At 39.3% G+C, this 20,552-nt stretch overlaps 2 protein-coding genes across 4 annotated transcripts; both read right to left on the bottom strand.

Annotated features, from left to right (window-relative positions):
- Window positions 1–201: 201 nt before the first annotated feature.
- Window positions 202–12,220, bottom strand: LOC122874909 (probable polypeptide N-acetylgalactosaminyltransferase 8). 3 transcript variants are annotated; one of them, XM_044193432.1, is made up of 11 exons: window positions 12,018–12,220; window positions 7,109–7,457; window positions 6,746–6,912; window positions 5,763–5,949; window positions 4,272–4,469; window positions 3,960–4,074; window positions 2,607–2,792; window positions 2,282–2,419; window positions 2,025–2,117; window positions 1,714–1,884; window positions 202–731 (listed from the first exon to the last, which is right to left on the bottom strand). In XM_044193432.1, the coding sequence occupies exons 1-11, from the start codon at window positions 12,205–12,207 to the stop codon at window positions 612–614; spliced, it is 1,914 nt and encodes a 637-aa protein (XP_044049367.1). In that variant the 5' UTR covers window positions 12,208–12,220; the 3' UTR covers window positions 202–611. The 3 variants fall into 3 exon arrangements, with proteins under 3 accessions (XP_044049367.1, XP_044049368.1, XP_044049369.1); XM_044193433.1 differs by lacking the exon at window positions 12,018–12,220 and adding an exon at window positions 8,250–8,732; XM_044193434.1 differs by lacking the exon at window positions 12,018–12,220 and adding an exon at window positions 8,025–8,205.
- Window positions 12,221–14,679: 2,459 nt separating this feature from the next.
- On the bottom strand, window positions 14,680–19,839 carry ndufa9a (NADH:ubiquinone oxidoreductase subunit A9a). The gene is made up of 11 exons (XM_044193445.1): window positions 19,685–19,839; window positions 18,391–18,564; window positions 17,805–17,902; window positions 17,609–17,700; window positions 17,284–17,425; window positions 17,011–17,113; window positions 16,594–16,664; window positions 15,976–16,052; window positions 15,481–15,576; window positions 15,111–15,177; window positions 14,680–14,959 (listed from the first exon to the last, which is right to left on the bottom strand). The coding sequence occupies exons 1-11, from the start codon at window positions 19,737–19,739 to the stop codon at window positions 14,789–14,791; spliced, it is 1,146 nt and encodes a 381-aa protein (XP_044049380.1). The 5' UTR covers window positions 19,740–19,839; the 3' UTR covers window positions 14,680–14,788.
- Between the last annotated feature and the right edge of the window lie 713 nt (window positions 19,840–20,552).

The raw sequence follows: 20,552 nt of genomic DNA on the forward strand, positions 1-20,552 counted from the left end.
TAATTAAATGATGTAAGAGAAGCAGTCTCCTGGGTTTTAGAGAAGTTTTTAGTAACATCCACTGATCTGATTGTTATTCCCAAATTGTTAGATGATCAAATAACCTTGCGAGTAACCCTTTTATATATTTAAGCACAGCACAGTAGGTACACAGTCAAATTTGGATCTTGAAACATGAAAGAAATAGACTGAAATAATATGTGATTTGCACAATTCTCTCTTTAAATTGAAAGCCTTGGTATTTTTTGACAACTGGTCCAAAAATCAATTTTAACACTTCAGTTTAGTATGGTTAGCATGCGTCTAAATAACTTGGACCAAGCAGCTGATAATTTGCAGATTAATAAATGGTAAAAATAATTAAAGCCTTAAAGTCAATTCATAAGATGTTGAGCAAATTTCCAAAATTCTGTTTTTAAAAAGGTAAAGTCAATACATTTCATATAAGATTTACAAAAACAGTTACTCACTTTTTCTTTATGAGTCATAGCAGTAGTCAGATTTCATTGACTTTTCTTTTTACATTTTACACATTCAGGTGTTATGATCCACTGACTGAGAAGTACACTTCTTGTTGGCAAGACACACACACACACACACACACGCACTCTTCAAAAGGCTTTGATTATGTTTTGGATTTCCCATCTTTGGCCAGAGCAGTCCTGTATTCGAAGTTTGCCATTTTTAATCTCCAAACATCTTTTCGTCTGTCTGTTCTTTAGTTCTTTGCCCTAGAAAAGAGAATAAGTGTCAAAAATGCTGATGCACGGTATGTCATCATAATATTCAGACAACTGCAGTCAATATTTTAAAGTGGTCATATTATGCTCCCCCCCCCCTTTTCTTTGTGTTAGATATCTTTTTTGTGCATGTAATAAAGTTTGCAAGTGAAAAAGCCCAAAGGGAGTTGCCCTCTCCCACAGAAAACACTGCTCCTGAACTGCCTAAAAAACAGCTCGATTGTAGTCCGGCCTTCACTTCCGTAACGTATCTACGTCACTGTCACGCGCGTCATAATGCACAAATTGAGCAGTTTCCACAAGTAGACCTAAATATGAGATTAAAATAACGTTAGATACCCTCCAGGCAGTCAATTGACAAAGCTGTGACTGATGTAGAGACAATGCACAGTTACAATGTTACCTATGAAAAATAAATTAGTTACAAATGAATATCTTATCACTCTGAAATGTCGTGCTCCAGTCTCAGTTGTGAAGCTGGTTCATGTTGTTGGAACATGTACGGCTGAACCAAAGCCATAGTTACCGGCTTTGTTTTGGATCACACTACATTGCTCGTCAGGACCTGCCCTACTCTGCTTCTGATTGGCTAGTAGTCCTTACCTAGGCACTGTGCATGTGCAACTCCCAACAAAGATCGAATAGAAGTGAGATGCCTCACTCGGTAGCTAAAACGGAGCGTTCAAGACACATGGTGAAAAGAGGTGATGCAGCAATGTGCAGTATGAGAAAAAAAAAATTATTATTATTATTATTTTTTAAATTAAACCATGTAAGCCTATTCTGGTACAACCCCAAAATAAAAATTTGGAACCTGAAAATGAGCAATATGACCACTTTAAGCTATGAGTTACCCTAAACTCATCCACCCTCTAATTTCCAAAAAAGGTGAGACACACTAACTTTTACTAACCAGCGACATTTCTTCCCCGACTTTCATATACTTGTTTTCATAATAGTTTCTTAGTAGTACCTGAGTGAAGTCCCAGTAAATCCCCATTCCTTTCTGCATAGCTTCTTTGCAGTTGTAAAGGCCAGGGTCAGCTTCTTTTTTGCCAACGTCAGTCAAACACCGGTTGTCGTTGTACTTGTGGGACTTGATGCCGCCGATGTAGAGCTCACCATTTTTGCGGTAATAAGTGAACTAAAAATATAAAAAAAGTTCGGCAAGCAGATGGGGCAGTTAAATAAGCCGACAGCAACAAACAACATTTCCGATTACGGCCTTTAACTTTCAGAGACTAATCATTAATCTTGACAACTGCATTTAGCTGCTTTACTTACTTGAGGTCCATAGTAGTAGCAATTGTAAGCGATGGGTGTGTGACCTGGTACTGGGCCTTGGTCTATGCACATGTCAGCATCGAGATTCTTCATCTGTAAGAGGTGAGTTAATCAATCATTTTATCAAACCCAGTGAAAATGTATCAAACACTATGGCAGGTAAGAGTCAGTCAATTAAATGTGTCAATGCATGTTGCACACACCCTGCAGTACTTCCTCTACCACACATACAAAGCACTAGATAAAATGAAACTTACTCCTCCATAGGCAAGTAGGTTGTCCCAGGGATCCAGCTTGGGATACACATTTTCCAGATACCATTTGAAAGGTTTACAGTTCAACCTTTCCCTGAGTTTTTTCCTCTCCGAGATATCCCCAATGTCAATTCCGTGATTCTGCAGAGGCAAAGAAACTGCCATGATTTGTTTGTGATATTCTGCCATTCAAATAACTCCACTTTAGTTTTAAGAGCTAAGAGACAGAAATACATTCATAACTAAATATCTACTCATAAGAAAAGCTTAATTGTGAGGCCTTGAATGTTCATCCTGCATCCTGTGTTCTTGACTACATTTTAAATACCTCAAATGGCAAGTTCCAAGCCAAGTTGATGTTGTGTTTGTATTCATCCATCCAGATTTCTGCTACCCTCAGGGAGTTTCTCTTCATGGCCGGGCTCAGGTCAGGCATGTAGGGCTTGTGGAATCTCTCGATGTGGGCGATCTTGGAGCATGGTACTACTTCAACACTGCCTCCACATGTCCACACCTGTGAGCAAAAAAAAAAAAAAAAAAAAAAAAAAGCACACTTTACTTTATACTACTCAATAAAACTGAATCATTGATCAGTCACTAATGATAACTGTGCAATTGCAAAACATGAGTAAAAACAAATGTAGCTAAGAGCTACTTAGATCTGTGGGAACTTCATATACGCATTTGACACATTGTTTGCAGGGCCCCATCTCTTCTTAGGAGACCCCTGCGGCTGCCCCATAAATTACTATATTTAAAAAAAAAAAAAAAGTTAATTACAATATATCATTTTCCAGGCTACCAACTTTAGGAAGTTACTTCTCACAGAAATAGTCCAGCACATAACCCTCTGTAAAACCATTATGTGTTGTTTATAATATGGATATAAACAAAGTAGATATAATGTGTTAAATTAGTTAACTTTAATGGTTCCGGCAGATTGTGTTACCTTTGGACAGAGCCGGGCTAGCTGTTTTCCCCGTTTCCAGTAAGCTAACTGACTGCTAGCTGTAGATTCATACTTACTATACAGACATCAAAGTGGTATCAATCTTCACATCTAACTGTCAGCAAGAAAGTGAATAAGCATATTTCTAAAACTATTTCTTTAAAAAGGGACATTAGTCCCCCATTTTCCTTTTGTGGGAGTATGGCTTTCAAACAGCTCTAGCAGAGGCTAGCTCAGACTACAGTGCTCCGGTGCTTTGAGATCCATCAGGCTCTGATCTGACAGCAGTAAAGTCTGTTTACACTGTGTGTACGCCCACACCAGAAGCTTCATGAACTACAAGAGTGGCTGGCTGTCATTCATTTTCAATGGGAGCTGGTGACGAGAAGCATCCGACACCGTGGCAGCAGTGAGCTGCTGCAGAGTGTGACAAATGGCACTGAACATTGAATTAGCCATGATCATTTAGAATATATGCTTTGTTTTGGTTATGTTACAGTGTGTGCATTAGGCAACACCACTTCAGGTACCGCTGACAAGACAAATTACAATCCTGGAAGGTCCATTTGAGTAATCCATGGGTTTCAGATGGCAAACACTGCACAGTGTTTAATAGGTAAACAAAGTGAGAGGGGTAATTGTACTGAAACAAGGATCTGTACTGGTGCAAGTTGGCCTGGGACTGCGTCATCAGGTGTAGGATTTGATATTAGATAGGTGTGGCTTACTTACACGAATTCCCAGCTCAACGTTTTCTCCACCGTACACTTTCATTCCTTCATCGAGGACTCCAATTTCACCTAGAAACTTCCTGTCAGCAACAAAGATCCCCATGACAGATGGACTCCTGAAGTGAAAGACGACAACTGTTACGACTGTATAATTTCAAACTTGTACAGAGTACATCAGCATTACCATGAAAGTAAAACTGTTAAATCATCAACAATGCCTCATCCAAGATACAATTTAGAAAAGACCATAGCATTATATTTGTTTGACATATGTAAATGAGAACAAGACATGACTGATTTCACTTTAACTTACTTTCCAGGTAATGAGCTGTCGTTGAGTTTGTAATACTCTGGCGTAAAACTCTCATACATGCACCATAAAGCCCAGTCGAAGGCGTGTGATGCTGGAAGGTATTCAATAACCTTGAGGTCGTCAAAGTTGACTCTGTCAAACACTGGGGACACCACCACTGTTCGGTCAGCTTTGATCTGTGTCAGCAGGGGTTCAGCCCTGCATGAGGGGAAGGGAGGAGAGGGCCTTCACACATCACTGCAACACACTTCCTGTATTTAAAGCTCCACACAGTTTGTGTGTCTCACAACGTGTCATTGTCCTTTCCTGAACAATTACCAGTGAGCCTGCTGATTCAATATTTCTCTCTTTGCGGAAAATGACTAACTTATGAATAAGAGCTGGCTTGTGTTGCGGATCAGTGCCAGTCACTTCTTTATTACCTCAGTGGCTGTTAAGATTAATCTTACACAAACAGGTAGAGCACACCAAGCCTGTTTGTTTTGAATGCCTTAAACTCACATGCACTTAAGTTTAATTTTTACACAACCCAAGTGAAGCTTGGTGCGGCATTTAAAAAAGGTGGAGGGAGCTTCAGACTACCCACATAAGCCAGTTTTTCATTTTTCTCAAGCAGAATTACAAGTCAGCTTGCCACACTATTGCACTTGGTCGCTCCTTTACAAATGAGTCTTTGACTAGACGGTTGCCAGTCTGAGCAGCACTCGCCCTTCCCTCATTACCACCACTGCAGTGCCGTTGTGCAAGGCCTTTAAGCCCTGATTGCTCCAGTGGAGCTCCTCAGTGGGCAGTAGATCATACTGTGGTTGTACTGGGATCATACTTGCCCGAAGAAATTAGGTTGTCTGAGTCAGTGTCTTCGTTTAAGTCTCTTCTCAAAACACATTTTTATCTGAAAGCATATCCTGATTTTACCTGAACTGGCTGTTTATTTTATTGCTTTTATGTATTTTATTTCTTTATATTTCGTCATTCACTGTGGTATTTTATTTCTCTTGTTGTGAAGCACTTTGTACTTTGTTTTGATAAGTGCTCTAAAAATAAAAAGTTTTTATAATAATAACAAACACCACCACCGTGGTTGTACTGGGAAAATGTGTCAAAAAAATGTGTCAGGGCGTTCCTGAAAAAGACTATTACTCTCAGGAAAACTATACTGGTTAAACAAAGGCTAAAATGTGAGGCAGGCTAACTTTGGCATCACCTCACCAGAGTCAGTTTGTACTTCTGTAGAACTTTTGTAAAAATGTAATAACTCTGTAGATACACTAAACATTGCAATGTCAGTGCTGGTGGTAAACTTGAAGATTTTAATCTCAGTAAAACATCTGAAAAAAGCCTGAACTTTAGGAAGACACGAGTTAGCATGGCTGCAACTAATATATAACGTTATACAAGACTTCAACTTACTGTACATCACCTTTGAAAGTGTAATCAAGTATTACACATAAACCAGCGTGTAAAAAGGCTTTGTTTTTGCCATGTTCTTACCACATGTCATGGACTTCGATGTGTGCATCCAGGATGGCCACCACGTCAGCAGTAGCAGCCCTCCACCCAGAAGCCCTGGCGTAAGCAAGGCCCTTCTGCTCATTGTGCTTCACTCTTGTAATACGGAGACTTGGGTTCTGCTGCTCAAGCGACTTCACGTACATGTCAAGGTCCCCCATCAGGTCTTCTGTATTGAAAGGAGAATGTGGGCATATATTTTGAGATTTGGGGAGATACAAGCTTGACAGATATAGTTTTTACTATAGCAAGTTTAGATGAGGCAGTGATACCAGTTTCCACATTTATTACCCAGAATGCAAAGCAGACACAAAGCATGTTGAATTTTGAGAAGAGCCACAGTTCTGATCATAGACATGCCTCACAGTATGCATTTCAATACAATGGTCCTGTGATAAATACTTTTGTGAAATGTTCAGTTTATGTTGCGATTGTCTGATTTGAAGTCGTAGTTAGTGATGATGTACTCATTGCATTATACTGAAATGTGTTTCTAATGTTTTATTCACCCATGTATGCAAGTTAGGCTGGACAGAACAAATGAGAAATACATCGTTATCACTATAATGTGTGTCTCAAATATAAGACTACCGCCAGCACCTGGTTAGCTTAGCTAGGCATAAAGAGTAGAAATAGAGGGAAACAGCTAGCCTGGCTCTGTCCAAAAGGTAACAAAATCTGCCTACTAGCACCTCAAGAGCTCACTAATGAATACATTATCTCGTTTATTAAATGTGTACAATGTCAAACTATTGCTTTAAAGCTAGCCATTATCTCCTTCAAAAGGAGACTGGAGACTGTAGTGTTTTTGTTTTGAACAAAAACTTGGGCAATATGGGCGGCAGTAGCATTTGCACAATGAAAACAGGTTTTAACAGCCCTGCCTGCCTCCCTGTAATCTGTGTAACTGCTTTTGTGAGTCACGCGTCTGTTTGCACAATCTGATACTTTCGGAACCAACTAACCATTAGAGCTGTGGTCATCCACCATTATTATCTCCTTCAGCAGATTTTTAGGTGTGCGGTCTATGATGCTACGCAGGGCTCTTTTGATGATAGACAGGGCTTCATTCAGGTAGATCAGCACCACTCCGAGACTAGGCAGGTCCTTTGGGTAACTCTTTTTTGCACACCTATTCAGAAACAGAAGGATTTTTAACTAAAATCAATGTCTTTTGCATCAGTAAGGTGCGTAAAGGCTTTATCTAAAGACAAGCCATGACAACAGAATTATCAGCAAACAATGAACTGGGTGTAGTCTATAGGGGACAATTTCTGAATGAGTGTATGAAGTGGAGTAACAGGTCTGACATCAAGGGAAAGCTGCACCTTGGATCTCTGGTATCAGGAAGAACTCGATCTAGAGGAAGGCGATCGCTGAGAAAAACGTTGTATCCATACTTCACAAACAAACCCTGTGCTTCTCTTTGGTCATCCTCAGACAGATTCTCCCCCCACTCCTTGAACAGGGCAGAGTCAGGGAACAGTTTATTGGACATTTTCTCTTTGGGGGGCTCCTTTTGGTCCTGGATCTTTGCTTCAGGTTGCTCTTTCTGCTCTGGCTGCTTCATGACCGGTGGCTGTTCGACCTCTGCAGCTTTTCTCTGTCTGCCTCGGTCCTCTTCGAGAATTTTCTGCATGGCATCCTGCTTTTGCTCAAAAGCTCGGAGTACATTGTCTTGACAAATTTGAGATAAAAAAGGATGACAGGGAGAGGGCAAAATGAGCCAGAGACATGATCACTTTTTGCAAAGAAAATACTGGACTAGATGTAAAAAAAAAAAGTTTAAAATTAAAATAAAAAATAATCAAGGAATTGTTTTCTAAATTAAAATTAAGCATTTTCCATGCGATGAATGATTGATTCTACATAAAGATAACATTTTATTTATACCCAGGTGGAAATTAGGTGTTACAGCAGCACAACAGACAAACCAGATAGATTATATTGTTTGTTTTTTAAATTATTATTAAATATAAAATTATATAGATAGATGACTTGTTTTCATTTAATAACTCAAATGTTGCACTTCTGTTGAAATTTTAGCAAATTTAATGGAGCAAACTATAAGAAAAAAGTTCCATTAGAAGCCATTCATCTAATATTACAACATCAGGGAGCCTGCACGAACAAGCATTTCCTCCCTCTGTCTCTAAACGAATAAAACTCCTGACACACTAATATTCTCATTTGTCGTATTTTTTTCCCCAAACACGCAGATGAGATTAGCATACAATAGCCTACCTTTGAGGAACTTGTTTGGTAGTGAACTGAGATTGAATCCCTCCACTTACTTCCTACACTGGGAAGTTAAACCGGACTGAACCTAATTTTCTTTCAATTTCGTCATTTTCATTTGTAGTGAAGAATTGGCTGAACACGATGATGAAGAAAAAAAAGTGCCAATCAATCAAGAGTAACTTGTACACATCCAGTACAGGAGAAAGATGAATGATTGTCTCAACTCACGGAGATTGCTGACGCTTGCCTCCAGGTCAGATAAACTCCTGACTATATGCGGTGTGTCCAGCTCTTTGTCATTCCCCGTCGCGTGCTCATATCCACTCTTTAGATACATGCCTATGCAGAAGACGAGCCCAATCCCCCCTAATGAGAGGACTGGCCGCTTTAACCACGTTGCTCTCATATTGATAACGCACCTACTGACCCCCAGCAAGAAACTAAAACCTCAGACGGCTCTGGCACACACTTAGATGGACGTTACCGGACTGACGGGTTCAACCAGCCTGTACATGACGCTATTTTCGGATTGTTATGTTCATTAGTTTAAAAGCGAGCGAACACGTGTGGTGAGACCTGTCCTTCCTCTGCCGCGTTCCATATTTGGCGCAGGTGTTCCATTTTTTTTTTTTAAGGGGCAGGTGTTCGTAATTAGTGGTCTTCGTGACGTCGTGACCTGCGCAGTAGGCTACCCCCAACACTGAAAAAGGAGAAAACTAAATTCTTACAAGAAATTGAAATGGTAATATAAAGACAACTTTTTAGGGAGAGCTGTGAGAACAGAGACAAAAGGTAAGCTTTTGTGTCCGTTTAGAAATAGAATTAATGTAACAGGTGACATTAACAACACAGTACATTAGACAGTAAATGCATGTTCATGTAGTCATGTTATTGGTTGTGTGAGAATAAAATTTTTTAATGAAGGTTGCTTGCCTATTATATTAATACCATGTTGAAACTTTTGTACACATATATACACACACACAGGGCATGAGGCTTAACAATTAACAAAGTGTTGTCCTGCAGACTTGCTGACTGCAGGGAAAAGTTGATTAGCTGTTGCAAACAGGCTACATTTATACAAAGAAACAGGGATATCAGAAAGAACATCATGCACTGAGGACAGTATGTATTGTAATAACCATGAGAGGAAAAGTATCAGTTTTGGGGAACGAAGCAGAGACTTTAGCAACTTACAAACAGAGGAAGTGTAGGATTCCTCCACTAGAGTGCTGTCTCCACACGAAGGGTGGAATCGTGTGCCAAGAGGCTGGGACCAGCCTGTGCACCACCGCAGGGAGAGCTAAGTCTAAACCACAGCTCCTCCCCACCTCTGTAGAAACCTATCAGATAGTTGTACATTTTCATTTAAAACTCTGTGTAATGTTAAGAATAGCATTCTTTTTTAGGATGATGGCTACAGATTAACAGCTTGCTGACTGTGGTTTTCTGAATAGAAAAGATCCTTGTACAAGATGCTTTTGATCCTCCAATTCTTTAATAAATGCCAAATTAAGGAATAGCTTCTCTCCAGACTTTTCTTTTGCAAATAAACGAACGCGCTGACAGTTGTCAAAACTCAGCAGTGCTTTGAGCTAAATGCTAACGTAGGCATGCTAACACGTTCGCAATGACAATGCTAACATGCTAATATGTAGCAGGTATAATGTTTACCATGTCAGCTGTCTTAGTCAGCATGCTATCATTTGCTTATTAGCACGCTAGAGGAAAAGTCAGAGGATCACTTAAGTCATTAGGATTCATCCTCTGGGTACCACAAATATCTGAACCAGATTTAATGGCAATCCATCCAATGGTTGTCAAGACTTTTCATCAAATAACAAAAGTCAGTGGGTCACTAAAGTCAGTCAGATTCATCCTCTGGAGACCATGAATGTCAAAGGCATTCCGTCCAATAGCTGTTGGGATATTTCAGTCTGGTTCTCCATTATTAGAAACAATAATGCCAGTTTTTGATAATAGGTGGCACACCCAACAAAAGCAGTTTGCAAACAAGTAAATGTATGCTGAAATGTGCGTGTGTTCTACAAATGTTCCATATAACATTTTTTACATTTTCTACAGCTCAACTTAAATAAAACTGAAATCCTTGTTATTGGGCCCCAACACATCACTAAACAAATACAGCCATCTACTGGTTTCCTGTCACAACATATCAAGCCTGTTGCAAGAAATCTTGGTGTCCTCTTTGATAGCAATTTATGTTTTGAGCAACATATCACTAAGCTTGTCCAATTATGGTTTTATCACCTGCAAAAATACAATCTATTTTAAATCTTAGTGATGCAGAAACTGTTGTACATGCTTTTATCTCTTCGCGCCTTGATTACTGTAACAGCCTGTTCATTTGTCTTAATCAAAAAACTTTGAAACAACTACAGACTGTACAGAACTCAGCTGCTAGGCTTTTAACCAGGATCAAGAGGTATGATCACATGTTTTAGCCTCTTTACATTGACTCCCTTTTAGGATTTTAGGATTTATTTTAAGATCATATTGATTACTTTTAAGGCTCTTCATGGGCTGGCTCCAGATTATATTTTAGACTTTTTAATCCCTTATGAACGATCGTGTAATTTGAGATCTTCAGGCAGGGGTCTTCTGTCTGTTTCTGAGTCCAGGATGAAAACAAAGGGGGACAGAGCTTTTGCCATCAGGGCCCCGAGGCTCTGGAAGAACTTGCCTATTTAAGTCTCTTCTCAAAACACATTTTTATCTGAAAGCATATCCTGATTTTACCTGAACTGGCTGTTTATTTTATTGCTTTTGTGTATTTTATGTATTTTATTTCTTTATATTTCATCATTCACTGTGATATTTTATTTCTCTTGTTGTGAAGCACTTTGCACTTTGTTTTGATAAGTGCTCTATAAATAAAGTTTTATTTATTATTATAACAAAATCACACAATGGTGTCAACATTGTTGTTTATGTCGTGTTGGCTCATTTATTGTGTAGGAAATGCAGCTGTGAGACGTAGGTCTTCCACCATACTTTGCATTCCTGATCGACAGTGAGGATTTATTTTTTTTCAGTCTGGCAATGTAAACTTTTCCAATGCAGTGTTCAGGTCACATGGAGTTCTCCATGTCATGTCTCACTGCATCGTCATTAAGTTGGATTTGTCAGCCCGGAGAGAATATTACTGTGCGTGTGGTGTGAATGAAAATCTTTGGCCTGATTTGAATGACTGGGAAGACTAAACAGTGTGAGTTTTATTTTCAGTTTGTACAGTTCTATTCTGAAAAAGAGTATTTTATTTCTTTTTGAAGTCGGCCGCAGCTGTCAATCATGACGTGAAACCTCCATTTTATAGCATTAGATAACTAATTAAAACCAAACTTATCAAAAAAATGAACACTTGAGCATACATCAGCGTGATAAGAACTACCTAAAAAATGACAGAAACCATCTTTGGGAAAAATGTACTTGACATGTACTTTGAGTTTTTAGTTTGGCTCATGTTCCATACACGGAGGGAGTGGGGTTTATGACCTATACTGCTGCCAGCCACCAGGGGGCGGGGCAATCGAGATGTTTTGGCTTCACTTTTGGGGACCTGTCATGTCGACCATCTTTATATACAGTCCATGGGTACTACTCCTTTTTATAAATAAAGACTCTCAACACATGTAGTAGCTGTTAAATTGCTGTAAATGGTAACAACTAGATGGAAAAGATCTATAATTTCTTTATTTTTAAGGTGATTTACTTGCAGTTAACTGAATTTACTATGTGGATCTCATTTATTTAAGCTCAGCAATGTCTTTCAGCTAGCATGACTCTTGCTTGTGCAGGAGTTATCAATGGAAATGTCCTCCTGTTCAATTACTTGTTACCCGTAAACATCAGATATTTGGTAATATACTGTAATAGGTTTACGTCATTCCTAATCCATTGTAATAAGATTACAAAGCCAGAACTTTACACTCAACCTTTATGTCTTTTTAAGGTTACTTCTGAATTGGTACTCACCCAGCTTGTGTAGGGTCTGTTCAATCCCGACCAGCTTCCTCCTCACAACCTCTTGATCTGTGAATCCTTCTGGTAAAGATTTTCCTGATCTCCAACTCACAATCATGTAGATGATGATGATGTATATTAAGAATAAACAGGATCCAATAATTCCGGCTCTTCGCAGATATGCCTTCAGATATTTCTTCATTGTGGTTTCTCACGAAAGATCAAATCAATGTAATTCGGTCCTCTTCACTCCACACTTTACAGCTCAGCTCTCAGCTCAGGTACAATAAACATCTTATCTTAAAGATAACATTTTCCTACCCTATGCACCTTAAGTTACTATTTCAGTTTACAGTTGTTTAATGCCTAGTCAAAAGAGTGTAATTTACTGAGGCAGACATAGGAACACGGAGTCAATACACTGCTTTTAAACACTGCTTTTAAAATAAACTACAATACCTAGATATAACTTTATAGTACCTCACTGATTTGAGGGTGGAGAGGCGGACTGATTTGACACTATCAAGTTAATGGAGGTTTCAACGTGCACTTCAGTGTTTACTGTGCCTACAAACCATATACATTTATTGTTTTACTATAGTATCACGGCATCAAGGACAGCCTTGATTCTATGTGGCTCAGTCTCTATTGCACTACTAAAGTACATTATATTACTGTAAACCAAAAAATAAATATTCCAGCGCACACCAGGATACTAGGATTAACACTATTTTATTAATAAATCATATTAAGGAGCAAACTATGTGTTTTGCATGTTGCTTCATCAGACTGACTCTATGTTTAATTGCCATAAGGTGTGCCGTTAAATAAGCAGGTGCTGATCAGCAGAGAGCCCAACAGGTTCATACTCCTCAGTACAAACACACTTCAAAAAGTCAACAACAGGCAACTACAATTACACCACATAACATCAGATATAAACACTACACATCTGTCTCCATAAAATGAGATACACCAATATCAATGCCAATGTACAAAACTGGCTACTCCACCTCCAACACCACAGAGAATGAGCAGATACAGAAGACACCATAAATATAATAAAGTCCAAAATACATGAATATCCTCACAATAAGATACATATCAAAAACTAGGGGAGTAGCTACGTCTCATCATATAGCCTAAAAGTCCTCACACCAGGAATCAAACTAAAGGTCAGTAGACCTAATAACCTACTGAGAAAATAAAATGATATTTGTGCATCTGGTTACCTAATTAGTGACCCAGGTTTAATTTTTGTTAATATAACCAAGTAGAGAAAATGTTACATACTGTTACATTATTTTCTGTTGTTTTATTGTTTTTTTAAAGACAAAAAGAATAGTTTACTGATCTATCTGCCTGACAGACTTATTTGGTTTACATTTGGTCTTTTATTGGTTAGATTGCGGAGTGAAAGTTATCTATTGGAGGAATTAAGTTAAGTCCCGCCCCATCCCGAAAGCACTTTCGACACTACGTACGCGCAGTGTTGCCAACTTAGAGCCTTTATTTCTAAAAAGCGACTAGCGACAAATTTAGCGACTTATTCAGACCGTCAGTGAAAAGGCGAGAAATATAGTCAATTATAATATGGTGCTTCATTCCCATGCATGCTGCGGCTCTTCTGCCAACAGCGTCTCTCCGGATCACTAGCGACTCTAGACACTGGTCCAATATTAATTTCCCTGCCCTGTGATCACAATGCAGACTACAGGGGTTACATTAACAATAAACTGGTATAATCCTAGCAAGCACCTGGCAGGCATAAGAGAGCATTTCCAGGTAGTGTTTGTTTAGCAGTTAGAAGTTAAAATATTTGCTTTCTCTTGAGTACATCTACACCTATATCAATAAACGCTAATGTTAGACTGGCCTGATAAATAAACCGCATGTGCACTATTTGCATTTCATATTATCTTATTAAGTGCACAACAATGAAAAGTGATGCAAATAACCAAGATGGCATGATGTTTTGGCTACTGATTTTTATCAGATTTTATTATTTCTGATTCTGATACTGAGCTCCAAAATACATATTGGTTATGTTGCATTGAAAGATTATCTGGCTTGTAAGATATATATCAACCTAAGTGTGTTTCTAAGATGTAGCTAGGTTGCTGCAAGGATATTTGCAGTTTGTTGCCAAGGTGTACTAAAAGCTGGGACATAATGATTTCCAGGCAATATCATTTGTTTACTCATACTGTTACATGCTGTTTTAAGGTGCTTCATTGGGATTAGAAGGGGAAAAAGACCAGCACCTAATTAATCTAAGTGAGGCAAAACTCTGCATACACGAAAGGTGTTTTTTCATTTGGGAGCAGTGTATGTGCTTTGGGCTTACAGTTTGGAGATGGGTTGGGTGGGTATTTATGGGAATGCCGAAAGTGGCGTGATTGAGGTGTGGTCCTGCTCCTGAAACTCTGCTAAATAGCTCCAATATATAATAAACCTTCTCCCACATGGCAGTTTTCTTGCACACTGCAGCATGGTTTAGCATCGTCACAGCATGATGGCGTGTTTCTGCTGATTCATTACCAACCATGATTCAAGTGTAGTAAAACAATAAAATGTAAAAGTCCAATGGGGTGAACATGAAGAAGAGGTGAATACTCTCTGTAATGGTAACGTCATATCTAATGAAAACAATATGCAACAAACAAGAAAACCCTTCGAGGGTATTTTTTTAATTTATGTACAGAATATAGTTAAAGACCAAGTAATCGGAGGTACTGAAATCCTCTGACTGCCCCAGTGATGTTGGGAAGTTGTAAGGTAGTTTAATAGCTGACAGTCTTGGCTGGCTTTGTCTCATCCAGGTCAGCTTCCAGGTAACGGAATCGACGGTGGCGACGCAGAATCTCAATAGCCTTTTGTTCTACAGTGGAAGGAGTGATGCCAAGATCCTCCAGACCAGGAAGTCCTGGGTACTTCATGTCTGTTGCGTGAAACTGGAAATAAAAGCGCAGCACAGAATTATTTCTTATATTATTTGCTTATTGAATATCTGGAAAAAGCACAATTGCTAATTAGTGTTGACTGTAGAGGCTCCACAGTTGGTGGTACAAGTTTAAAGTTATACCAAAACCTTGTTGTTCTTACCCTTTCGACTTTGTCTGGGGTTGTCCAGGGCTCAAATGGGTTCATTGCGAAAAACTGAGCAGCAAGGCTGAAAATAAAAAACAGAAACTATCACTTGATTGCACAGTAGTATATAACAAGTGCACCCAACAGAGCCCTGTAGAGTTTTTGATTACTAGTGACTCTGTGGGGGGATATTTCGATGAGTTTTGATTGTATAACGTGTTCAATCAACACATGTACACCACAAACATGGGGTAATGTGAAATAGGATCTATGAGAAACATCCCCTTTGTTTTGTTTTGTAACATGTCTTCGGTGTAGTTGAATGATTGAGTCAGTTACAAAGAAGATGACTCTGAATGTTGAAAAACATGTATAAAGCACTTACTGATAAAGTGGGCGGGGCAGGGGGTAGGGCACAAAAGGTCTGTGTGCCACTGCGTAGATGTACTCTACCAGGTCATGAAGGAGGTAACGATTAGGACTAGACAAGAGAAAGCAGGACAAAAACAAGTTATTTAGGAGAGTTCTCATCATGTAAATCTATGCTCACAAGTGATACAAATCCAGGGCATGAACCACAGACCAACACATGCTGACACAAGGTTTCTGTACACACATACTCTTGTAAGTTAACTTAAAAAAAATACACATCTAGTGTGTGTGCAGTTTTTATATCTGATAAGCCTGAAAAAGCAAAATTCTGTAAATTGCACCCATGGCACTGCACACTGTACGACAGTTCACTGTCTTGCTCAGTACATACTATGGTAATTATGACAGTGTTTGCTATAAATCTAAATCTCTAAATTATTGGAAAATTATGTCAGTATTTGCTGAGGCCCAGTTTTCAAACAAAGCTATTTAAGTGCTGACCACCTACCCAACTAATGCATATGTCTTTCCATTAGCATCAGGGTCTCTGACAGCATTGATAATGGCCTTGGCCACATCCACCACCTGAGGGAGAGTGGGGTTAGTTGGATTCATTTGATAGTCACATTCAGTGAGCTGAGTGATTACGTGAGGTGTGTATTGTTTACTTTAGACAAAATGGGACAAGTGGAAATACTGGAAACCACAGTTAATCAGACAATCAGTTTGTTTCAAAGTACATTGTGACTGGACAATATTTGCTGTAACCAATATAACTTGGATGGTGTCACAACCATGAACTATGAATCTGTTGCAAGCAAGCACGTTTTAGAGTCAGGTTTTTTTTTGCAGGCACAAGTCCAAAAAACGTTGGCACTTGAAGTCAACATTTCCAACGTAACCTTCAGTTAGGCACCTAACACAGAATCAGCCCTGTGGAGCTGCTTAATAATTGGTTTCTGTTGTACTGGCACGGATGGCTTAATTGTAAACAACCACACAAAGTGATGGAATGTAATTACTACCAGCCACACTCCTATTAAAATTTGAGAAATTATTTCTGGAAGTTTGAATTCATTATAAAAAGGAAATATTAGAATAGCTGCTTCTTTTTCAACAAACTTACATGAACAGGCTGCTTCACAGTCTTCTTCCCCATGGATATGAGTGGAATAGCATTGCCAAACCAGCGCATGTCTGAAAAAGGATTAGAGCCACACATGAAATTTTCACTTGTTAGCTGCCTAACTGTTAGTACCAAAGGGAACATTTTTAACACTGTGGAACACTGAAGTGGTCAAAAGAAATTCAGGAAATTCCACTTGTGCTTGTACAAGTTGATGAGGCGACAACAATGCAGTCAATATGCAGCACAAGTGAAGCTGGAGTGTCCACGGCAGAGCACTAAATGCATAACAACATTCACAAACATGACCTTATGTGTCACATTCCCATCACTCAGAGATTGACGTCGGCACACTGGCAGATCACAGTCGGTGGCTGCTTTCACAGTCTGTTTCACACACACAAATGACTGTCTTACTTGCATAATAGTTGAAGAATCTGTCCTCCCTCCCAAAGATCTCAGAGGGCTTCATGATGATGGCGTCAGGAAACTCATCTCTCACTGCCGTCTCTCCAACAGCCTATGGTAAAGGAACATTAAACACAATGATCAACTACATTTATGCAGACTAACCTTCGTTACCCTTTAATATACACTGGCTTAAACATGTATATACTGTACAACAGAAACATAGACACACTAGTTTGACTGAGCGAGAGAGATGTGCAGTATGTGGAGAAACAGCCCTACCTTGTTCCTCAGGTATTTGGACGGGCTGCGTATGTCAGCGTTGAGGTGAGACATGTGGACCAACTTTGTGATGCCGGCCTCTCTGGCTGCCTTGGCAATCTGCTGAGGGATGGTGACGAAGACATCCTCAAAGCGATAGTTCCTTTACACAAAAAGAGGAGAAATGCTGTGAATGCTTACCTACAATTCACACGCCTATTCCGCAATGTTCTCCAACATTCACCTATACCTACATCATCTTAAAATTACAATTCTATTTCATGTGAACAACATAATATAACATAAATCAGATGCTTTAAGACATTTTCCCAGCCTACATGTATACCTTGTCTCCCACTCTCTACCCACTAGGTTGATAACAACATTAGAGTGCTCCAAAGCCCGTTTGATGGAGTCTTTGTTCCTGGCATCCCACTCCTGCAGCAAGAAAGAACAGAGACAACACATTTGCATTTCATTTAAGGCTCTAAATGTAGTTACAACATTTCTGCAAGGTGCCTGTGTGTCTGTATGTGTCTTACCATGAAAATGATTTGTCCAAGATCGCCCATGGGCCTGAAGTACATGATGTCATACTGATCACTGCGGTGAGGTATTATAATCTGAGAGCCAATCCGACCTGCATATCATCAATAAATAAAAACAGGCTGTTCAGATTCACCTTGGCTAACATGCTCTCAAATATCATTGTATCTGTGTACCCATAAATAACCATAATTTACACAATACAAATCCAAGTAAGCTAATGACAATGCCATATCACAACCTCACTACTGCACAGCCACTTCACTTGTCCAACACTGTGTAGAAATCTACTTTCTTACAATTTTATGGCATTGAGGTTCAACAAATCCCTGCTGTGGTACTGACTACCATTCAAACAATGTTAGAGTAAGACCTCTTTAATTGGACAAAATGTTGCATCTCAGACAACAATACTATATAAAACTGTTCTCATAGCTGTGATGAGATATTATCTGGGATATTTGGACACAGGATATGACATTTACAAGCACTAGCTCATAAAAGGAAACACTGAATATAAAGCTAATATTAGTGAGCATAGAAGTTAGCATCAGTATTTACGCTATATATTTTTTAACTCACCCAGCCTATTGACCACATATCGACCCAGAAAACCTGTGGCACCAAACACCGTTGCCGCTATTCCACTGGAGGAGGAGCGTCCTCCTTTCCCTTTGGGGATGACAGCATGGTGCAGCTTCCTCTGCTGGACTGTGGAGACGGAGGCAGCTGACAACACAGCAGGGGAGCAGCTACCTGTAGAGAGGAGAGGAACACAGGCAATTTGATCTGCATGAAGAGGTAACATACACTCACTTGCCACTTTATTAGGAACACCTTGCTGAAACTAATTAAGCAATAAATCCTTCCTTCGTGGAGGTATAATGTTATTTTATAGAGGTGCTCTAAAATTGCATGGCATTAAACTTACTGAGAGGTGTTTCTAATGCTTACTGTAATTTAACCTTGTTGATAGAAATGTGGTGGACAGATAGAAACACCTCTAAAACTGTATATTATTAATGCTTACTATGTGACACTGAGCATTGCACTGTAGTGGTATTGCATGTCACTATTCCTTTATATGATTACATTGTGTTTTACTCTACCTCCACACACTACAAACCAGCTGTAGACTTATGGTGAAGAAATGGTTAACAGCTGTATGCACTGACAGGACGAAAATCAACAACACATGAGCAAGAAGGCATCTTAAAAGTCTGGATGCTTCCTTACGAATAATACAATTCTTAACAGGAACCATACGACTGTGCGAGTGGATGAATATGGCATTATATAATGAAGAAAATCAGTTGATACCATAGAGCAGACAGGACCTAATGCTAGCTCAGTGTCACTGTACAAAACGCATATTCTTGTCATCATCGTTATTTACAACGCTTGTCACTGTAAAACAACAAATGAGAATGAGACATCTAAAACTGTTGTTGTATTTCCAGAGTAACAACCTATCGTGGCGTTAATTTGTGTTTATAAAAACATCAAGGTGGTTTGAGCTATTATAACATAAGTCACGTCAAGGTAGCCCGCTGGAAGGGATAATGGCTGAAGCGCAGCCTAACTTAACGTATTATCCTTCATTTACTAACGCTAATGCACAAAGCGACGCGGGTGGTAACATGGTCAGGTAGCTGATGACAGAATTATTGAAAGGTCCAAAGTGAGCTACTAGCTAGCTAAAACCCTTGCTAGCAGGTGACTAGCCGAGCCTGTTAGCAAGGTCACTCGAGCCGAGTGTGTGGTCTAACTATGAGCCTGTGTTGGGATGACATACGTGTAAAGATCTGAAATCACAACATTATACTCTCAGATGTTTATATCATTAGCAAATGCCTACTGTTTAGACATTACTCACTTGAAATCTTTGGAAGGACACTCGCAGGACGGCTAACCAGGGCCACGGTCGCCATCTTTCCGACTACAGCATACCGTGTGGGCCAAAATACGTGCACGTCAATTCTCGACAGTAGTAACGTCAGCTGTAGCGTAACGCGCACACACAAGGCAAAACTCATTGAATTGAAAGATGGTCCTAACAATACAAAACGTATCCAACATGTGTACGTCAACATGCAGACATAAGTCTTTGAAATGTTTTTTTAAAAACACTTTGAAATGAAAATGTCTCTGGCAACATTATAGTCAAAGGGTAACATGCATTTGAGAGGCCATGTGTGAAATTGAGTTTTTGTGATCACATTAATTATTTTTTTCATGGCAGAGACATATCTAGTTTTATTCTGCTATGACCATTAAAACAAATTGTCATGATCAAAAAATAATTATGTTATGATTTGACATTTGTTTGCATGATGTTTTTACTGCTGTCTGACTGTTTTGATTCTGCCACTGAGGGCACGGATATATAAATTACAGTTTTTCTCAGTTGATTACACACTGACACTGGTACTTGAGACACAGTGACCACAGCCTGTAACTAATGTGCCAACCCCCTGAACCAATTCTGCTAAAATACAAGCACATTTGCTGCTTTACATGCAGATTGCAGGTCTAAACCACACTTTTTTCAAAACATTACACACAATTCTCTACATTTGGCACAATCTTCATGAATAAAATCTTGCACAATTGTTCAATTAGCAAACAGAGCTTTAGCAATAAAAGGGGCAACGGTGAGCTCTGTTTTGGAGCAATGGATGCCAGAAGCGAGACTAAGAGGAGGAGTACAGAGTGGAGGATGACAAGGAAGAGGAAGAGGAAGA

Source organism: Siniperca chuatsi, linkage group LG4 (assembly GCF_020085105.1).
Source record: "Siniperca chuatsi isolate FFG_IHB_CAS linkage group LG4, ASM2008510v1, whole genome shotgun sequence".
In the NCBI taxonomy this organism is placed as follows: domain Eukaryota; kingdom Metazoa; phylum Chordata; class Actinopteri; order Centrarchiformes; family Sinipercidae; genus Siniperca; species Siniperca chuatsi.